The following is a 22,585-nucleotide window of genomic DNA, read 5'->3' as shown; positions in this document are numbered from 1 at the left end:
GCAGTGGAACTGTGTTCTGAGGTAAAAATTAGGTCAGGGAAACTGCAGACAGTTGAAGAAAGACAGTACAAGATTCCTGAAAAGGGATTTTATATAAAAGTCAGTATGGCCGCTGAATTTTTAAATGTTCATGGGGAAATAGTGCAAGACCTTTCTAGGGGCCATTTCAATGCAAACGTCTCACATGAACCTGCCGAAGTGCCCACCACACCACTCCTCCCTCAGTCCAACTCCACCTCACACCTCTTGCAGCCATCACCTCTTACTGCCCCCAAGTAGGCTCCTAGAAGACTTTGTGTAAGATATACCAATGCTAAAAGGAGGAAGCAACTTAGAGATGTGGCAAAGAAATATGCACATTGTACTCCTGTGGTGCACTGAGCAGCAGTGGCCAAGTACCAGCAAGTCCTGAGTCCAAGGGAAAGGTGACCATCCCTGCAGGCCTGGGCACAGTAGTGATGACCCTAGCAGACCTAACAGCCACGATATACCCTGATATCATCACTATCATGAAGAAGTCCATGGACGGGCTGTGCAAGTGTGCCACTCTGACCCCCGTCATTAATGAAACACAACTTAAGTCCCTCAAAAGGGCAGAAATGGAGTACAGATCTGTGGACTCAGTGGTGCAAATGGATGATGCAGTCCACTACCCTGTAGAGTTCCTCAACATGCTCAACCTTCCTGGCTTCCCAGCCCACAAGTTTCTCTTCAAAGTGGGGGCTCCACAGTGGGGGGAAACCATCAATGAGGTCTACAAAGAGGTCCTTCAGTAGAAAAATACGTATTTTTCACTTTATTTCTTGCACTACAATCTTTTCCTTTTAAAAATCTCTTCAATAAATGTTACATTTTGAAATTCACTTCATCAGTTTTAGGCATCAACATGCTTCGCTTTATTCAAACACTTTTGTGAAGCTTGGGTATTATGCTATTATACTACAAAACCAACTCAACCCACCCACCCCAAACCAAAAACGTTACTTAACCATAAGTATTGTAACTGGATTTAAAGTAGTTAAATATCATAGTGAAGCAAGGGCATCAAACTAGTACATGTATAAAGAAGAATCAAGTGTACACTATACAAAGATTGTACATGTATTCACTGTAACTTGTGAACAAGGCATGTGCTAAAGAGTGGTGGAAGTGATTCGGGGTGGGGGGGGAGCACTCTGTACTTCAAAGCATGTCTTATCCAGGCAGAGCATACTTTCAAGTCACTTCTGCTACACTTAGGGCATAGGTCTATTTTCTTGTCTAAGAGTATGACAGTAGCCAAAAAATTATATGCAGAATTCAGTTTAAAACACATTTTTTGTTTTGGTCCCAGTGTCTTGGCGCTGATTTTTTTCTTCTTCTTGCCACATATAAAGTCTGATCAAATACTAAGGAGGTTTGAGGCATACTGGATTAGTTACTGTTCATCACCAAATTCAAAGCGGATTAGTTACTGCTCATCACCAAATTCAAAGCCATGTCTGGGCTGCATGATCTTGATGCTTATATGGGTCTTAAAGATCCCCCCACCCCAGCAAAAGGACAATTCATTTCCTCTGCTCTGGTGGTCAGAGGTACCACTTGAATGAGCAGATTTTTCACACAGCGTGAAAGGTATTCACCGGGCCCAAAGAATTAATAGCATGCTTGAGTGAAAAAGCTTTCACATTCACTGGATGCTCCCAGCACCTCAGAACTTAGGAATGTGACCGAGAAGGGCAGAGAAGAGCTATGTTCCATCCTCCCTTCCAGTACCTGACACCATTCAACAATACAGGCAGCTGTTTGTAGGTCCAACTCCATCATTAAAAAAAACACCTTACTTTCCAAAAAGAATGCCAAGTTTTATTTTTTTTTAAAAGATTCTTTTTAATTAAAACCAAAAAAGGGATTCTCAAAGTAGTTTACTAGAATCTGGGACACTTGGCTTTACATCCCCCATTTGGTTAGGAAGCTCATTGGGTGAGCTTGGGCCAAACATTCTCTCTCCGTCTAGCTTACCTCATGGGCTAGTTGCGAGGACAAAAATGAGGGAAAAAAGAATTGCTGCTTTGAGATTCTTGTAGAGAGGGATTACAAAAATATAATAGACAGACACTCGCAAGAAAACCTTATTTCCCAATCTCCAAATTCAAGGAGATATATACACAAGAAAGCAATCCCTTGGGTCTCTCAGGGCCAAACTACAAGTGATGAATGACACAGGTTGGACACTTGTCAGCTTCCCTCAGGTTTTGATGGGAAATGTAGGCAGTTCGGCGGAATGTTGGACAAGTGACAGTTGAAAAGTCCATTGGACAGCAGTCGGAGAGCCAAGCTGCAAGACCAGGATGCCTACATTTCCCATCAAAACTTGAGGGAAGCTGACAAGTGTCTAACCTGTGTCAGGAGTCACTTGTAGCTTGGCCCTCAGATGCAGGACATACAAGGTGTGTGGGATGGCACAGAAGGCTGAAACTGGAGAGGAAAATCTGCAGAAATCATAGGCCTCACTTTTCCACAAGTAAGAGTGTGCATCCATCCCACAATGACTAGACTGAATCCAACTCACAGATTGTAACATGTTAGGAGTGCACTACCAGTAAATAGGTATCTGAAAACATTCACTCAATTCATGGCAGTTCTCAGAAAGAAAAGATTCTAGAGAAGGTACAAATGGAGACATTAAGACAGAGAATATTTGGAGTGGTGTGTCCAAGTATCTGTGAACTTCACAGAATAGGAATTTCTCATTTCTCCCTTCTGCTGTTCTGCACTGAGACACCCCACCCGCCATTTTGCTCCTAGGAGCTGGAGGATCCTCATGAACAGCAAAGCAGAAGTTTGAAGTAGGGGGGAAGTGGTAGAAATTTGCCGCCCTTCTATTTGGCAAATGGAAATGTCAATCCTTCAGAGGAAATGTATGATTGGATGCCTGCCATTATGTGACTGTGGGTGTCTTACTGAAACTTGAACCTCTAAAATGTTATTGAAAGTAGCATATGGCATGTTTAAAATAAAAGTAATATATTATTCCCTGAAATAGTCAACAACAAAACTTTTTTTAAAAAAAATCAGAAATCTATTCTAATCTTAAGAGCAAAATTTGACTGTTTGCTCCAGATTTCTTCCCCTTTCATATATACAAACATTGAACCTCAAAATATTAGTGTAACAGAGGTTATTTTAGTAAAGAGTCCAGTAGCACCTTTAAGACTAACCAACTTTATTGTAGCATAAGCTTTCGAGAACCACAGCTCTCTTCGTCAGATGCAGCTCTGGTTCTGTGTGGTTCTCAAAAGCTTATGTTACAATAAAGTTGGTTAGTCTTAAAGGTGCTACTGGACTCTTTATTATTTTGCAACTCCAGACTAGAGATGGGCACGGACCTCATTACGAACCTCAAAAACCCACAAAAATGGCGATTGCGCGATCGTGACCCAGCGGATCATGATCGTCCATGGCCAATGATCCAGCGGAGCCAGGGGAATGCCTGAGCTCTGTTTGCCCTCCTTCTGTCGCCCTGGAAACCCAAATGGAAGCCCAGCTTTCCTTGATCAGCAGGGCTTCCTTCCAACCACGGAGCTGCAAAGCAGTTACAAGTTGGGAGAAGACACCCAGGGGAGGGAGGGGGAAGGGGGTGTTCTGTAGCCATAGGCACTCCAATCTCATCCCTGCAAACCCTGATAGGCAGCTCTGACAGCCAAACACAGACCGCCAGCGAGTGCCACCAGCATGTGGGCAGACCCCCCGCCTCCTCCCCGTGCCTGCCAGGCCTGGTGGCCGCCGGCATTTACCACCATTCCTGTATCGCTTGGAACAGCGGTGCGCCCCGCGGCACTTTCCATGATCCACGATCTGGGTTCGGGGACGGGAGATGGTCATTGCTGTTCGGGAATTCAGGATCGTGGTCCGCACCGAACCACGATCCGCTGGTTCGATAATTTTTTTGGGTTCGTGCCCATGTCTACTCCAGACTAACATGACTAACTCCTCTGAGTCTATGACCAAGGTTGCTTTAGAACATTATATTTTAGAGGAAAAACAGAAATGTTTGAGAAGTAAAATAGTTAACAATAAATCACGAAGTACTCAAAATCACAATAAAATGTGGGTTCGTTTTATTGTTAGCTCAAAACCACCATCTTCTGTAGCACTGTGCCCAGAACTAGAAAACATGCTCAGCATTACACATTTACAGCTGAGATCACAATATTATTCTACATTGCTAGTAAGAAAAATCTGTCACGCCTTTAAAATGGAAGGGGTTCATAGCTTCTTTCTAGGAACTGTTACTCAGTCAATGTTGGTTCAAGCAAGGAAAAACAGTTGCAGCTACTTCATACCAGACAGTTTCCTATCATTCCACAACATGTAGAACTGGCCCTTTCTTCCCTTTGCTACCAGTATTATTTCTCCCCCCTTTTTTTTTAATTTAACCTTGAAAAGGTTAGACTTTAAATTCAGCTCATACTCCCATGGACTTTGAAAGATTATTCATGCTTTTTCAGACAGTATTAATTTACTAAGTGGCCCCAATGGATTTATGAGATTATGGACAACTTCAGCAGGGAACTTAATTAATGGAAGAAGGTTCTTTCCATTTAGTAATGAGGTCACAGCTTTTTTGCTTTTTTTTGTACAAAACCCATGTCCTAACTCTGTTCCCTTTCTATATTTCCTTTGACTTTTCCTGAAGCCATTCACAAAGAGTGCTGAATTAGGCAAACACTACATCCACTGTCCAAAAAAGCTACTCATGAAACACTCAAAGTATTCTCAGCTAAAACTTCTTTTTGCAGGAATGATTTTGTGGTTCAGGAAAATCAGGTGGAAAGCAGTGATGTAATAAGTCACTCATCCCTTCTGGCTGAAAACAACCAGAATCTCCCATTTTGGGGAATCTATTTTAAAAGTATGGGTCTAATATTAAGGAGGGGTTGTAATTACCAATGCATCTAATAGTATGCTGGGTGCTGCACCTATTTTGTATCTCCACTACTGGGAGGGTTTTTTTGGCAGGAGGATAAAAGAGGATGGTCCTCTCCACAGTGGTTTTCTTTGGCCATGGGGATCAAGGGCTATACCTGTTCCATATGACAGGTGCTCTGCACCTCAAACAACAGTGAAGACAGCTTTTCACTCTAATGGAGCTGAAATCTCTGTTTCAGGTTGTAAGATCAAGATTGCCCTTCGCAATTTTATTTTATTACATCTGAATTTAAGGTAAGTTGCAACAATTATATCAAAACGGAGCAGATCTTGCCCACCAAGCTTACAATTTAAAAACTGCTAAGAAGGTCAGGTAATGGAAGCTGAGACACAGATGGAAGGTCAAAGATCTAGAGGAAGTACCTTTTCAAACACCAATTAAGCAGTCGCAAATTAGGAGAGGTGCAAATGGAGGGAGGCAAAGAGGCACATGCAGAGGAAGGAGGAAGCAGAGAGCCGAAATGACAAGAATGGTCTGTGAAGGTACAACAATGCTGAGTTGACCCTAGCCTAGTGTCTGCACTAGTTTCAAAAGTGCCACTTTAGACCACAAATTTCATTTGGAGTTCTCACTGAAGTTGAGCTGCCACTACACGTTATGCATTCTAGCCCATCAAGATTATTTTCCAACACAAGATCCCACAGCATAGCTCAGTCTGCAGCATAGCAGATACTTTGCTGGATCCCTTGAATAGCAGAGCTAATCTTATGCCAATAGGCATCTTGCTATCCTTTCAATTCCCCACTGACGCATACTGCAGGGAATTGCTTCCCATAAAACTATACACATATGTTATGTTTAAAGTGCAACTCTTAGGAAGCATCTGGAGCAACTGTTTTACCTAGGATGTGTCCTAGGACCCAAATATGCCCTTCAGCATCGCTGATTGCAACTTTAAAGAGCCTCTTATTTTTATGTATTACCTCTTGAAGAGCTTTATCCCCTTAAAGCCTGCTGCTCAAAAGGATGACTGTGAAAGTATGCTTGTGATTGCATTTGCTTGGAAATAGGTTCTCCCACTTTACCCTCCAGATTTCCCCTTTTTGGGCTCCTTTGCTCTGTATTGCTCCTTTTCTGCTACTTGCATGTATTATACTGAAAAGGCACAAAGGGAGCAAATGATAATCAAGTCAGGTAACGGGCCAATATGGTAAGAAAAATAATTACAAAGAGAGGCTCAGCTGCAGAGACAATTAGAACTCCATCCAACCTTTATTATCTTTCCACTCACACCTATTAAATATACCTTAAGAAGCATTTTACATGATTGGGCATCAACCTTTCCAGAGGTGGCATCCAGCTTTAACACCCGACTAGCAGCACTGGACCCATTAAGCTACAAGCAGATGATAGGAAGTGAAACCAGTCACATGAGATGGAGAAGCCAGAATTTTGACTGCACCAGCAGGTAGGTCTATCCTGGGAGAGCATCACAAGCAACAGGGGTCGCCCTAGGGAAAGGCAAAGATCATGAGAGAGGTTCCAAGTCATGCACCCTCCCTGAGACGGAGGCAGCTACTTCCCGAATGGGTGCTCCATTAGATACAAAGATAACTCCTGGGACCTTCTGAAGCACTTCCTACTCCAGTGTAATACAGGGAAGTCAGGACTGCCTAGCAGTGCAGATTCTTTTAGGACAAGGCAGCAGTCCCCACTCCCCACCAATGTGGGCTTTGGCAAAGAAGGATATGGGTGCAAAGAAACACATTGATTAAAAAGAACTCTCTGGGGAGTGATCTTGCCTTAGGATCCTGTGGGTCCTGGTATGCAAAATGGTAGGAGGCAGGGTATGCTCAACCCCCCCCCCCACCACCAGCAATGGCACAGGGGATTGCAACCCACCTGTGAGCCCGACCCATAAACTGAAGACTTCTGCATTTTCCTTCAAACTTTGATGCTACTCTTCCCATCCCACTCTTTTGCTACCCTCTTTTGAACCAGAAGAGATTAGAATAAGAACTGCACAGGAAACTACTCATCTACTCAGCAGTCCCACTGACTAGTATCCATGATGCACTTTTTGAACTATACGATCTATGTGAGTAGAGAAACTGTATCAAGTAGAGAGGGAACACTAGTGAGAGAGGTAGCTGAGGTTTTACTGACAGACAACATTCTCCAACCATCCCAGGAAGCCGGATTTGTTCTAAACGTTGCAGACAAGTTAGTGTTGAATTTTATGCCTTATGGCAAGGAACAGTCTGATACCATTAGTGGAGTATAAAACTACTTCCAGACAAGCCTAGTCCTCCTTTGCACAGGGCGATCAGACCAGGAGGGGCAATCCTGTCTCAGCATGAAAATCACAACCTGGACTTGTACTCATCAGGGATGTGCACTGAGAAAATTTTAATTTCAGTTTTGAATGAAGGTGGGGCATTGCCAGTTCAGATCTAATCTGTTCCACCACCACCACGCTTATGATGAGTTTTGGTCCTGTTTTTTTGCAATAAGACCGAGGCGCTTTGGGGCAGCTGTTTTTGCACTTAACAGCACTAAGATGCACATCCCCCCCCTAAACTGGTCTACTCAGATGTAAGTCCCATTATTCAATAGTGCTTACTCCCAGGAAAGTGTCTAGGATTGCAACCTGATTTAAGTCTTCCGGGGCTTTTTATCAAGTTCAGTAAGTTTGCCCAGCACCACTTTTCCTCATTTACCCTACGGCATGGTTTATGAAATTGTCCTTGATACTGACTGTACTAATCTCACACTGTGTAATCTGCCTTGAGTCTCAGTGAAAAAGGCAGACTATAAATGGCATAAAATAAAAATAGTGACCATCTGTCCATGTGCCCTAATGGGAGTAGGAAAGACAGATCAGTGCATGGGTGGGCATCACAAAAAAAAACCCCAAGATACACATTCCTCCTTTCTTCCAATGGCATTAAACTAATGTTTCCAAAGCTAATAGGCGGGGAAGGCTCTCTGCTTATGAGGACCCCAATTGGTAAGGAGATGCTATTGCTGGGGTTGTGCTACAAAAAGATACACCCATGGGCATTACATGCATTCCTCCTGCCAACTGAGTTAAGTGGTATAGCATAAGGACTCTTCCCTTGAGATCTGATTGGTGAATGCTATCAAGGAAACCAAGATGCTGCCATGCCAGCCCCGTGCTTGTATGGTGCTGCCACTGCGCAATAAGGACTGAAAGGAAACACGCACATTTTTTGGTGAGAGGGTGATGTTGTGGTTCACCGTTCCAACGAAATGAAAGTCTGGGTCCCATTTGACTGACTTCAATCAGCACAGCAAGATTTCCTCACCTATCCCCTTCCAGATGCAGTCCAAAATGCTCCTCTCCTAACAGGAAACCCAAGTCTGAGGTATGCAACAGGATGGGTTATTCTGGTTAACAAAACTCTTCCATCAGTGGAAATAATCCACTAGATCGGATCCACTAAATTCACCCATTCCTCCTGTCACCATACCACAATGGGGAGAGGATCTGTAAACCCGCCCCCCCACACACACACACACCAAAAAAAGCACCAAAATATAACGGCAAATTAAAACCTATGGTTGGATCCTGGATCTTCTTTCATGTAACCCCATCTAATTTCCCTCCCCATTGCAGCCCACTGTCCTGCATGGATTTTACCTACCTTGGACTCAGTCTGTTAGCCTTTTTTATGACTTTCCCCCTCCCTCTCCAGTAGAAAAGCTGGTATGAGCCTGAACTGCAGCACTTCACTGTGGGCTTACAGCAGACTGCCCATTGCTAAAAATCCCTTGTGCCAAGGACTTCGGGGTATTCATATGCATATATACAGCTCATTAAATGCTCATGGGAAGATGAAGAGGTTCCAGTTAGCAACTAGTACGGCTCATGCTTTGCTTACTGTTAAAGACTGTACAGAACAGTATTAGGACCTCACTAATACAACCAGGAAGGTGGGCGAGCAAGTAGGAGATCCCAATCCACACGCTAATGTACTAGTATCCCACTGTAACTTGAAAATCAATTGAAGGACATTAGTACCTTCCCAATCCTCCTTGAAGAAGGGGAAACATTTATGACTAGGATTCTAACAGCAGAAAGCAGGGTTTCCCACTCCAGCTGAAGTCCCTTTGAGTATCCCAAGCCTCTCCTAATGGGAGGGGGGTTGTGGGAGGGAAACAGCTCAAGAACAGCTTGGAATATAGAACAAGGGTTGTAAGTAAATGGGGTGTCTTGAATGCAACACAGCTAGATCCACAGATGTTACATGGTGGACTTCCTCACTTCAAACAGAGGTGTGTGGATGCCATGACAAACTTGAAGCTTAGCAGGAGCTCTGGAATTGAATTAGTATCAGGAGGAGGCCCAAATACAAGCCAGGTCAATTGAGGCAATGAGCACGCGCCTTCCTTTCCCTCCTTAGTTATAAAGCAACAGGAAGGCTGTAGTGCAGCAGAATAGCATAATGAGTGGGAAGAAACCAGAAAAAGGAGCACTGGATCACTCATGCACTACAGCTCTCATAGCCATGGGCAGAGAGGAGCTGTACTAAGGCGGAGGCTTCAGTGTAAGCAGGACCAGGAACTAAAGTGTTTGAGATACCGATAGGCAAAAGCAAACTAGACTGGGAGTCCAGTAGGCGTTTTCCAAGGAATTGCACAGTGGAAGTTCTTGGATAAATATAGGCCACTAAGGAACCATGTTTTATTGGGTATGCTGCAATGGTACAGGAAAAAGGCAAAAAAATTTGATACCACAAAAAGGCAACAAAGGTATTTAAAATACTAAATTTTTATTTTCACATTTACATTTAGTCTCCCCATCATTTCCATCAGTCTGACCACCACTACTATGCATTATCAAAACATTCCATACATATTTGAAATGAACCAAAGGGTGGAGTCCTTGTCTTTTAAAAACTGAACAGGCATTTTGGACAACACATTCTTGGCAAAACATTCTGGACGACATTAATCAGACTTCGCAGGGAAAGCTTTAGCGTTTATAAAAAGGACAGCCAGATATTAATGGTTAAACATACAGGACCAAAACTGGGAAAATAAAAGAAAATTTGAAGCTTCTTGCTTACAGAGTCTGTCTCCACTGCCAGAGTGCTTGAATAATCTAAAAATACAAAGAAATTGAGCATGTTTAGATCTTCCCTCTTAGGCAGATAGCTTGACAGTTTAGAAGAAGCAAGTACTTATGTAGACATTGCTTGTCTATACGGCATTCTCCACTGAAAAGTTCTTTCGTCTGGATGTGTTGGTAAGAGGACCAGAGTACATAAAATCCAAGCCTACGTCAAATTTTGGAAAACACAAAAACCCACACGCACTGCTTGGTAGATTTACAGATTAAAGTTACTGAGTATTTTTTGCCTTTTAAGGCTGCTCTCACTCTATAAAGCACAGTCAAGGAAAGCAAAAGGAAGGGTGTGTCTCAGTTAGGCAAATACTGTCTGAACTTTGCCTGCCCTGCCTTCTGTCCAATTCCATTTGAGTAGCTCCACTAACTGCTTCATGATCCCCCCCCCCAAAAAAACCAATAGCTTTGAACTCTTTGGGGGAGGAAGGAAAATCATAACAGTTTTGTTAAAGGAATTTTGATAGGGAAATTTAAGATTTACAGGTCTAACCCAACACAACTTGCTTCCTGATACCAGCGCCACCAGCTTCTGGCCTGCTCTCACACAGTCATTTTGGGAAAGGAAAACCTCAAGACTGCCAGAGGCACTAGCGCAGTAGTTCCCTTCTCTGCAAAAAGGAAGCCGAAGGGGAGGCTAGCCAAATTCAGCAGAGAAAACCACAGCATTTTTTTTTGGTTAAAATGGTGCTGCAGAATCCTGTGGGTTTAAGTGAAAAAGCTTACTGATCATGTAAAAAAAAGAAAACTTTTCCCACAATCACCACTTAAACAGCTCAACCTAAGTACTGTTTGCAACCTGTAACCCTCTTACAGTGTGCAGAACAGGGAAAAGTGAGTAACTGTACTATAGAGAGATTCATAAAATCTTAAATACCATTACCTTCTGATCCTCTGTCCTGAAACAATTCTTAATGTAATTCACAAACTTGGCTTCCACCTTAGGAAGAATAGTTCCCTATTGGCAAAAAGAGAAAGAACAACCAAAACTAGGAATAAGATTAAGCCAAGTGATTTGTAGCCCATGTTGTAAATGAAAAGCCATTTCCATGTATCAGTTTATGTTATATACAACTCCTACACAGCAAGCATTCTGGAGAACTTCTGCAACTATCAAGTGAAGGCCCAACAAGCCAAAAGCAATTTGGCCTACCAAAATTACATAGCTGGTTAGCTTACCTTTTGTACTTGTGCCTGCATTTTTGCTTTCATCTCCTCTACAGAAGATGGTTTTGGTGATTTGGGAGTTTGTGGTTTCTTCTCTTTATGGGATTCTGGAGTCTGAAACACAATCAACTTGTATGAGCTTCTCCCCATACTCTGACAAAAAAACATTTGATGTCAAATAATTGTATCTTCTCCACATCTTGACTCCAATATGAACTTTAATTTCAGATTCAGGTAATACACTGCTATAAAGTTTGCCCTGCAAGGCAAAGGTTCCAAACCTCAGATGTTATGTAGCTTGCATGACTTATATGAATTCTATCTCTTGCTCCAAGAATACTAAATAGATGTTTTAATTAAATATTCAAACCTTAACTGCTTTGCACCATTTGCAGATCAAGAAACTTACAATGATCACATTCAATATTTCCTCATCAATTTATAATTTAGACAAATTATAAATACACTGCTATATAGTTTGCCCTGCAAGGCAAAGACAAATTATAAATACTAATGCTCACTCACTTTTGATTTAGCTGGTGTCACAGGCTTAGAATCTTTTCCATTCTGGTTTGATTTTGGTGTGTTTTTTGCAGAAGAATCACGGGCTGGCTAGAATTAGAATTAAGTTTTATTTAAAATCCTTAAAAACACAGTTCATCATGTTTATGAGATCCAACTAAAAAATTCATTTCCTAGCAGCAACCAATATGTGTTATCTAACAGACATGGCATTGTCCTACTCTGTGAAAATTCAAGGTAAATGGAGCCAAGCTACAGCCACGCAGTCTCAAATGGCCCTGCTCTTTTGTTCATGGTCTTCTAAAACCAATAACTATTTTCCCCTCTAGTTTGACAAAATACCATTTGATGACTAATACTTGTTCCTTGCTGTTGAATCTCTTTCCATAGGGAATGTACAAATCAGAGGCAAATTTATCCCACCCATCCCCCCATACCAACTCCATGTCAAGAAATACCAAGTGGCAAAACACAAAATGTTCATGAGTAAATACTGTATCTAGATTAAAAACGAAGTTGCAAGTTATGGTACAAGGAGCAACATCCAGCTCCAGATTGACATCTACAAGCACAATGAAAGTAAGGACAGCATTTCTCTGGTTGTAAATGAAAAGGCCTTTTTTCAGGACCCAATGGCATCAACTACACTGTCTCTGGCTCTTACAGCTGCTCATCCTCCAATCCGATATATGCCCTCATGTGCCAACAATGTCCTTCTGCTCTGTACATTGGACAAACCAGCTAACCTCTATGCAAATGAATAAATGGACACAAATGGCAACGTCCAGAAACCAGTGGGAGAACACTTCAATCTACCAGGACATTCCATCAAAGACTTAAAGGTGCTACGGGACTCTTTTTGTAGTTCAACAGAAACCTTTCAAAAACAAAATCCAACGGGAAGCTGCTGAATTGGAATTCATATGTAAATTTGACTCTGTCAAGCTGGGACTGAATAGGGACTATGAATGGTTATCTCATTATCACAGGTAACTGATGTCCTTTATATAGGCGGGGTCGGGGAGAGTCCAGTGGCACCTGGCATGGGCTTTCGGGGACCACAGTTCTTTTTGTCAGATGCATCTGGCGGGGAGGGCTGTGGTTCTCGAGGGCTTGTGCTGCAGTGGAATTGGTTGGTCTTGGAGGTGCTGCTGGACTCTTTTTGATTTTGCTACTACAGACTAACACGGCAAACTCCTTTGAACCTTTACAGAAGCAAACTGATCCCCACATCAAAAGGAGCTGTTTGCATCTCCATATCAAAGGAGTTGTTTGCATCTCCCCTCTCCTCCCCCCTCCGCCTCTATATTTAACCAGTTTCCTTCTGCCCTCCATGCATCTGACGAAGAGAACTGATTCTCGAAAGCTTATGCTACAATAAAATTGGTTAGTCTTAAAGGTGCTACTGGACTCTTTTTGATTTCCTTCAGTTGTTGGTTTTCATTGATAGATTGTAATTGCAGGCATTTCCAGAGACAGTGTGCACAACCTTGCACATAAATGCATACATTTTATGTAAAGCTTTGACAATGTTTAGTAAAGTGACTGATCTTTAACCAAATACTAATCTCTTGATCACATTCTTTTCCCTCAGCAATTGCAGCAGCTATAAAAACATGCTGTGGTTTGAGATAAATTGATCCCTAATGGAAGTTTGGAGTGGCACAACCCTGTGCCTAGTCTATTTTCAATCTTTAAACTACAGTGCCATCTAGTGGTTCAGATAGCAAGTATTGTGCAGTAATAGACACCGCACAGTGGCAAACGATGTAAACCTCCCAAGAGAATTTTCTTCCAAGGAGTAACAAATAACATTTTCAAAACCCTGCTTTAAAGCCCAAAGATTTGTACACGCAAAGCAGTTTCAGATTATTTTGTCTGAAAGTCCTGAGATAGTTTGCTTTTCTGACCACTTGAGAGCACAACAGCCTAGTAATTAAAGTCAAAGATGGTCAACTGTCATCCCAGCACAGCTATTAATAGCAGCTCGGTTTCTATGTGACCAACAGTGGTGTTCTGTTGCTGTTTCGTTTAGGCATGTCTTGTAGCAGGTTATCCCTTAGTATCATTCTGGCTTTAACAATCTGTTTTCCTTCCTGCATCAGGTAGGTATTGTAATTTCAAAAATGTCTCTTTAGATCCTGCAGGTGAGAATCTCTGTCAGAGAGGCTGGAATAGATGAGGCTGTAACACAGAGCTTGGCAGCAGACAGAGGACTGTTTTGTGTGTTTAGAATGGTGACTGGAGGCACATATGTTTGCCCATCAGTAGGTTTTCTGTATAAGGCAGTTCTTATCCTTCTGTCATGTATTTGTACAGTGATGTCCAGAAAATGTTCCTCCTGTGTGGACTGATTCATGGTTGTTGATGGTGGTGTGGAAACTGCTGAAAGTCTGGTGAAATGCCTCCAGCGCTTCTTTCCCACATGTCAAAACCCACATTTTGATCTTCCAGAACATTCCAATGCTGACCTAAAAGCGCTTTCCTCAAACAAAGAAGCTTCAAGGGCAGATTAAAACATGAGACTGCTGGACTTGAGTTCATTTGGAGTCAAATCCTGCTAATGCCACTCCGTATCTTGAATATATAGAGGAAGATTTAAAAACCCGATGGATGAAATCAGAAACCAAAAATGAAAAGAACAAACATACAGCATTCCAGCTACCTGAACTTAAAAAAAAGAAATTGCAACAGATAAGAGACACCAAAAGTGAAAAACATGGAGCAAATATTAGGGGGGGGGGGGGAATCTCAGCATACAAGATTTGAGAATGAAATTAATTGGCCTGCTTCCATGACTTTACTACAACCGAATTTCCATTTTCAAATCCTTGAGGGATACAAAATGCTTTAAAAACTTGATTTTTTACAATTAAAGCATGCAATTAGGTCATCTGGGGACAGGAAACAACTGAAAAAGGCTGCCCATCATACAAACTGAAGTACTGGAACTTAAGCCTGGTATAAGCAACAGCCAATAAAATGCAACATTTATCATTTGGACTGGATCTGCAACTTTTGAGAATCCTTTGTGCCTGAATCTCTATATGGTTAATTTCAGTTTCAATCTTCAAAACAGCATTAAACTGCAATTTTTGTAGTCTTTCAGCTAAATGCACGGCCAATACATTGAAGCAGCATCTGTACTATATATGACTCACTTTTTTTGCTGGAGTCTTCACTTCCTCTTCATCATCCTCATCCTCATCCTCACTACAATTAAAATCATAATTAGTATAATCCTATTTTTAAGTACACGAGAATGCAGTTTTATATCATTTAACATATTTCTGACTACGGCAGACATTTTGTGACTACCCTTTTTCAAAATTCAGCATCACAAAGGCCGAGGGCCATTAGATTAAGTATCTCACGCTTACCTAGAGTAATTATGATGTAAGTGATCTACTGTTCCTTAGACACAGCAATAGCGAAGCCAACAGCACATGACAGTAATAAATGAAAACAATTCAAGACTATCTTTCAAATAAGGTTTAAATAGTCCCCCCATTAATGATAATTGTATCAAGATGCATACAGGCTCTAAAATAACTAAACACACTTTAAAATGGCTGTTAGCTACTCAATCATTGTTTCACCTATCTCAGGACCTATACAAGCAATGATTTAGAATGACATACTCATCATCGTCGTCGTCTTCATCATCGTCTTCATCATCATCATCATCTTCCTCTGACAATTTTGCTTTTTTCTATAAGAAGCAAGTATAAAACAAGACAATATATATGCCAGTAGATCAAATCTAACTTTAAATTGCACAATCTTTAAGTATATATACTAGTTCTGCCAACTAACAAAATCTTTGTGTTTTGCATACATGTTATGAGATTACATGAGGGTCCAACCTTTCTCCTGCTTAAATGGCTCTTCTATTGGAGGAATGGCCACTTGAACCATTTACTGCGATGGATGCTGCTGTGAAGGCCACTATTTGTGTCCTGGACCCTTGGCCATCCTGGCTGCTAAAATCGTGTAAGGACAATGTCAGCAGGCACTCCATGTCCACTATCAATCACTAACTCAGGACCTCTTCCCTCACCCACTCAAAGAGGCAGTTATTTGTCCAGTACTAAAAGAACCATTCCTGCAACCAAGTGATTGATAAGAACACTAGCTAACCAATTCCAGGTCTCCTTGGATGACTTATCTGCTCTGGGGTCTTTTCAGTCTGGCTGTTAGAGGACCTCTGTCTGAACACAGACATAAGCCATGCTTCTGTGTTGCTCTTCCTGCACTTATCTGCAGCCTTTGATACAGTGGACTATGTCCTCTTGTAGAGGAATTTAGAAACAAATATCAGGCGATATGCTCTGGATTGGTTCAAGTAATTCTTCACTGACTGTACTCAAAGGGTTTCTGGATACATGGGACCTATCCTGTTGTTCCATGGGGCACAATCCTATCCCCCACGCTATTCAACTTCTATGTAAAAGCCTGCAGTAGATATTCTGAATGATAGCATATGCACTGTAGTTAAATGGCTAAGAGTAAACAAATTGAAACTAAATCCTGACAATGTTTGTTGGGGATGCATTGTGCTTCCGACCTTCTATGGGGCTCAGCTGATCCTCACTGAATTGGTCAAGCACTTCAGGGTTATACTGGAGCCAACACTACTGGCTGAAGTTAACATAGCTGCAAAAAATGTTTTCTGCGAACTTATTCTATCACAGAAGATGGCTCCCTACCTAGACTAAGCCAATCTAGCCACCTGGATCCATGCCACAGTAATGGCCAGACTAGACTACTGTAATGCACTCTAAACAGGTCCTCCCTCAACTCAGAGATTCTAGTTGGTGCAGAATGTTACAGCTGTTATTATTAGGAGCGAGGCAGAGCATGAATATTGACCCCATTCCACCGTCACTTTATTAACTGCCCACAGCCTTGCTTATCTTAGCAGGGTCTTCTGCAGTTACCTCTCTGCAAATGGGCAAGACTAACTACTCAGGCATGCATTATCTGATATGACCCCCACGATATGGCATGGCCTGTGTCTAACAAAATCAGGAAGGCTTCCACTGTCCTGCCATCTCATAAACTACACAAAACTGATTTAAGAGGGCATTTTTACATAGGAACTGACTCAAGAAAAATGCTTGAATAAAGGGGAAAGAGTCTGACTATACAACTGTGCATAGTACATACTATTTGTTGCTGTATTTATTATCCTACTATGTAATTTCTGCATCATTTAATATACGATGTGATGCTTTGTTTCAGCGTTCTTCCAGACTTGTTTTAATTTCTGCATCCTAATCCTATTGCATTGCTTATTGGATGTCTCATTCTATTTACTGCGTTGACTTAAAACTGCATGCTCCATCTTGAGTCTCAGTGAGAAAGGCAGACTATAAATAATGTACATAAAAACTGAGTTGGAAGAAGACTTCAAACTTTGCTCAGTGAAGTGCTATGATCCATCGCCACTATTCACAATTTATAAACACTGCAGTATACAACATTAAGGTTCAGAGCACTTAGGCAAAATCTCCTTTGCCAAATCCAAGCAGATCATATTTCCACAATTTTTTCAAGTTTACCTGTGGAATTTTACTCAGTGTCACATTGGAGGGCCTCTTTGCCGAAGTGTTCACTACCTTCTCCTCTTCCTCATCTTCAGATTCTGGCTCTTCTTCTAATGCTAAGATGATACAAGACCAGGCTGGTAAGACTGAACAGTGCTCCATCCATCAACAAAAAAAAATGGCAAATGTTTTAATATAGAGGGGAGAAAGTTAAATTCCATACCCACAAGATGCTGACCACTGACATAGACGGGTCCGGAGCCACTTTTCAACCGCAGAATTACTGGTGGTGTAATTTCAAAGCCACCTAATGAAACCTGAAGAGAAAAGGAAGAAAACCACGTTAAAATGCTTTAACCTTAAGAATATGCTACAGTCTGGCTAAATTGTCCATTACCTGTATAGCTCAAAACAATGTTAAATAAGCATTCCACAATGGTAAGTGAAGAATGCAAGACCAGTAATGAAGCTTTCTCCATTTACCAATTCAATAAAAGTATGTATGGTGCTCAGTTTTTCAAAACTGATGCATGCTGCAAAATGTAGCACAGTTTTACTTAAACATTCCTAGGTCACTTTTCTGAAATGCTTAAAAAGAGTACATCAAAAAAAATGAGAGCGAGAAATTACGTGCAATTAAACCTCGGAGAAATCATTAAAATCAGTACTATCATGCAATTGCAATTGGGTCCTGCTAGCAAGTGTGAAGCAGAAGCAAGAAAACACATGTAATAGGATAGGCAGCACATACCCCTCCACTTACGACCCTTCAGAACTTCAAATCTAGCCATTCAAAACAAGAGACTATTCAATTCTGAGGTTAAAAGTATCTGAGACTTTAGCCACTTGGCGCAGATCAATCTCCTTCCAAAATACTTTGTATGAACAGCGTTTCTCTGAAGCACGTCAAGCCAGCTCAAATGCAAAGCACCAAGAAAAACAGCTCAAAGAAGCAGAAGGCCTACCCCTGATTACATTCAGCCAAAGCATGTTCACTAGGTGAACAAGCCAATATTGTGACTGGCTTTGATCAATTCTCAGGGCAGCAGCTTTCAAGAGACACCAAAAAAGTTCTATTATGGCTCTATAACAACATAGTGCTTCTAACCCCACCATGGAATAGGAAATGATGTATGAGACAAAAAAAGCAGTGTACGTTGCTAGTTCTGATACTGCCCTATGATGTAGTATATATACATTTTTAGAGAAGGCCAGGGGTAGAGGGGGAGGTCTCCAAGGATTTAACTTTTTTTCCCCCGCTCAAAAGCAAAAGACTAAAAACTCCTATGATGCCACACACATCCTTTCTGGAATGAGTGAAATGCCTCTTAAGACCAGGTTTTACTCAAAATGCGTAACATGAAAGGCTTTTTGTAAGACTGCCTAAAGCATTAAATGATACTTTGTATACTGCAGACTTTTACAACATAATTTCAAGAATATTTTGTAAATTCTGGTAACAATATGTTAATAGTGTGTTTAACAATATAGTTCAATGTTTTCAACATTATAAACCTTAACTTGATACCTAGATACACAAATAGTCCTGCCTATCTTTGGTCCAACGATGCTCTTTCTTTGGTTTACTGCAAAACTTGTTTTTGGCCTTTCAGCTTTTTCTACTTCTGATGGCAAAAATCATGATACATATTCTGATGTAGGTTTGGGTGCAAGTCTGTCAAATTCTGCACATATTTGCAATTTTTCTTACAGAAATCCAAGACACTTATACTTTTAAATGCCATAAATATGGCAAATAGCACAATTTTATATACTTACTAAGATAAATGCACTTTATGTTGTTAAATCAGTAAATTACATTTTATGCTTTAATTTAATAGGGAAGTAACATGGTAACTCTGCTTAGGATTTTACTTTTCTAAAGCTATTGATTTCATGGGCCTTAAAACTTTGCTTAAGACTGCACTGCAAAGATTGCGTGGTTCACAAAAAGAGGTAAATTACCTTTTTTGCCCCATAGCTTCCAAATTACCATCTCTACCTACTCATTTTATCCCACCATCTTCGACAAGTGTTATCCTTACCGTAGGCTGCACTGACATTTTCAAGGATGCCAGTGTGACTGTAATCTGGTTGCCTTCATAGTCCAATGCTTCTGCTTCAACAACATGCAACTCATCTTTCGCGCCAGCTCCTAAACTGACCTGTATATAACAAGGCACCATTTGAAAAACAGAACTGAGATTTGTATGTTTAGTCTGTGCATGCATCCATGCAATTATTCAATATAAACCAATCCTATGTTTCACATAGTTAATGCTCAGTGGCCCACCTCAATTTCAAATTATGGGTTTCAGGAAAGATGAATACCAAAATGCAGAAATAAGAGTATTTCACTTTAGTGTAAGCAGCATTCTTTACTGAGGGCCCCAGATGGAGCCACAAAAGTCAGGGTTATAGACAAAGCCATTCCTTGGCAGTTGCATCCAAAATCATTTATGATCACACATTTTAGGGATTTTTTACCAACTAGGCTCTAGGTTCTGCTTCTGCACAATCTACATTTATTCAACAATGCTTGATTAAATCTTTTAACTCAAGTATTTATATGCAGTCCTTTCTCATGAGCATCTCGGGAGATTGTTCAGCAATTTTCTTAGTATTTTCCAGAAAACCAAACGTACTGTTCTTTTTGTTTACTAACTTTTTTTATTTTGTGTAAACAACTTACAGTTCGTAATGAAAGCTGATGTTCATTTTCTTCATCATTCACCTTGAAGTGATATTCTTTGTCTGCCTTTAGTTCACAACCTGCAAAAATCAGGGATTTATGATTTAATCAATTAATATGTTCATAGGCAAAATCTAGAAATACTTAGTGGATCATTTTAAAATACTATCAGAAATGAGATACCTCCCTTAGTTTCTACAATGCCTGGACCAAGAAAAATTTAAATTTTGGTCTAGGATGTCGCTTAGGGGCAGCCTTTGAGAGCACAATTTGTTAAAGAGTAGGTGCCAGTTAAGTATGTTTTCAATAGCCTGTGAAACTTCCACTTAAAAGGGCTTCTCAAAAGCTCATCACACTGTGAACAAACTGTGACTAGTGTTTCAAGGTTGGCAGCCCCACAGGATGTAATTTCACTAAATGCCTGTAGGTCATGAAGAAGTTGCCAGTCATATATTACTGTAATCTACAGCTTGCAAGAGAAGCATGAACCACCTACAGAAGCACAGGGCCATCCATCCATGTCTGTGTCTCCTCCCATCACTACTGTAATGTCAGCTTCACAACAATTTTCCACTAAGTCTCACTAACACGGGCCTCTTCTTGGCCTATTTTTTTACTAAGGTAAGGTCAGCTGCACTACTACAGTTAGAAATGGTGGGTTTCCCAAGATGGCATGCTCCCCACAATTTAAAAAAAAACATGAGCTGAAACACAGCATATCAATCAGTAAACAGGCTAAAATGGCTTTCCTTAACACATGTTTTCTAAATACAGGTAATAAAATTCCAACATGTAAATGTCAGTCTTAACGTGCAGTTTGGAAAACGTTTCCCCCACTAATCACTGCCTCCACGCATAGCTGCATACTGCATTATCACAACAAGGAGTCAGAGGATTTTTTGCAGTAAGACAAGATAACGACTACTTTAGAACCACCACCAAAGATGTGTGGGCACAGGCAGAGGACTGCATGCAGCAAGCTTTTATGATCAATTTCACTTCGTCTTTGCCTTACTGCAACCTCCCATTCTACATGACTTTGTCCCTGGAAAGCCGAAGCTGTCACAATGGCCTTTTTCGTGGTCACGGGGAGCACCTCTCCCTGCATCCCTTTGTCCCCAGTGGAAAAACTGGTTGGATTCAACCGAAAAACTTAAAAAACGAGAGTCTAGGGATAGTTTTAGGTGTCAGTCTGCAGCAGAACCGCAGGAGCTGAATTCAGTAGCACGTTAGAGACTAACAAGATTTTCAGGGCGCAAGCTTTCAAGAGGCAAAAGGTCTCTTCTTTTTGGTATTTGACGAAGGGAGCTTTGTCTCTCGAAAATCTTGTTGGTCTTTAAGGGGCTAATGGACTCAAATCTTTGTCTAGAGAGAACACGTGTCCGTGAGGAGGAGTTAAAACGGCCCTTACATTCCCCCAGCTCTGACATCACGGAGGGATTGGGGCTCTCGTCCAAGATTAGGGGGGAAAGAGTAAGGAGAGTGAAGGAAAATCCTTGAGGACAAAATTCCCACTACTCGACTACGGCCAAGGTCAAAGACGACACGCGGGAAATCCACGCCACGTGGGAAGGCCCACCTAGGCCTCGGGCCAGGCATTCCCGTGTCGCCTTGAAACCTTGCCTTTCCCCACCCTCTTCACAGGTTGAGCCGAGGAAATGAAGAGAATGAGAGGAGGGGTGGGGAAGGCGGCCGGCGACCTCTGGCTTACCGAAGAGGAACGTCTGCGGCCGCAGGGAGCCCATGTTCTCCATGTCCATGCTGCTGTCCTCCATGTTGCTGTTGTTCTCGGTCGGGCCTCCCTTCGCCTTCTCCTCAGCAAAAATCACGGAGGAGTAACCGGGGGAGGGGAGGGAAACGGCGCGTGAGCCTCCCGCAGAACGCGCGCGCGCAACGGACGGAATAACGCGCCGGGAGAAAGAGCCCGCCTCCTTGCCCCCCCTCAGATATATATACCCTCGCAAGTCTCGCGAGACCCACTCACGAAAGAAACCCCTCCTTGCGGAACAGCTCTCGCGAGACTCACTAACCAGCCGCCTTTCTTATCGGGACCCTCGTAGATCTCGCGAGAAGCGATGAGTCTCCCACACAGTTCCCCCTCCCTCCCCTTCGTCAGAGCTGGTAGAAGGCGCATGCGCTCTTCAACGTGGTTTCTCAGCTCCGCATGCGGAGGGGTCGCGGGACTGGAGGTGCGCCAGGCGATTGTTGCCCTCGCGCATGCGCTCCGCAATCTCGACGCTCTTCTCGGGCTTTCTGTGGTAGCCTGTGGGCGCCTTCGTCATGATGAAAGATCTAGAAAAGGAGAGGGAGGGGGCGCCTCGCGCTTGCCTTAAAATGGTGGCGCTCCCGCCACCCTTTTCCAGTAAAGCTAGTATTCTCTTGGGTCCCAAGCCTAGTGAGCGCGAGTGAGATTTGAGTGCTTTCCTACCGTTAGTCTGGGTCCTATTACATTAACAGCCTCTCCCCACAGGGGTGCCAACTTCCAGGTGATGTCTGGAGATCTCTCAGAATTATTTCCGATCTCCATGTTACAGAGATCAGTTCCCCTGGAGAAAATGGCTGCTTAAGCTGGTGGACTCTGTGTGCCTCGCTGA

General features: G+C 42.0%; 1 protein-coding gene across 1 annotated transcript; it reads right to left on the bottom strand.

The window, feature by feature from the left end:
* Window positions 1-9,691: 9,691 nt before the first annotated feature.
* NPM1 (nucleophosmin 1) lies at window positions 9,692-21,901 on the bottom strand. The gene is made up of 11 exons (XM_054985708.1): window positions 21,703-21,901; window positions 19,992-20,071; window positions 19,345-19,464; window positions 17,523-17,616; window positions 17,315-17,415; window positions 15,392-15,462; window positions 14,912-14,963; window positions 11,754-11,840; window positions 11,241-11,342; window positions 10,945-11,019; window positions 9,692-10,040 (listed from the first exon to the last, which is right to left on the bottom strand). The coding sequence occupies exons 1-11, from the start codon at window positions 21,764-21,766 to the stop codon at window positions 10,002-10,004; spliced, it is 885 nt and encodes a 294-aa protein (XP_054841683.1). The 5' UTR covers window positions 21,767-21,901; the 3' UTR covers window positions 9,692-10,001.
* Between the last annotated feature and the right edge of the window lie 684 nt (window positions 21,902-22,585).

The sequence above is a fragment of the Eublepharis macularius genome, chromosome 1, assembly GCF_028583425.1.
Source record: "Eublepharis macularius isolate TG4126 chromosome 1, MPM_Emac_v1.0, whole genome shotgun sequence".
Lineage (NCBI taxonomy): Eukaryota > Metazoa > Chordata > Lepidosauria > Squamata > Eublepharidae > Eublepharis > Eublepharis macularius.
Note: the sequence above shows the minus strand (reverse complement) of the source record. Positions and strands in the feature narration are given on the sequence as shown.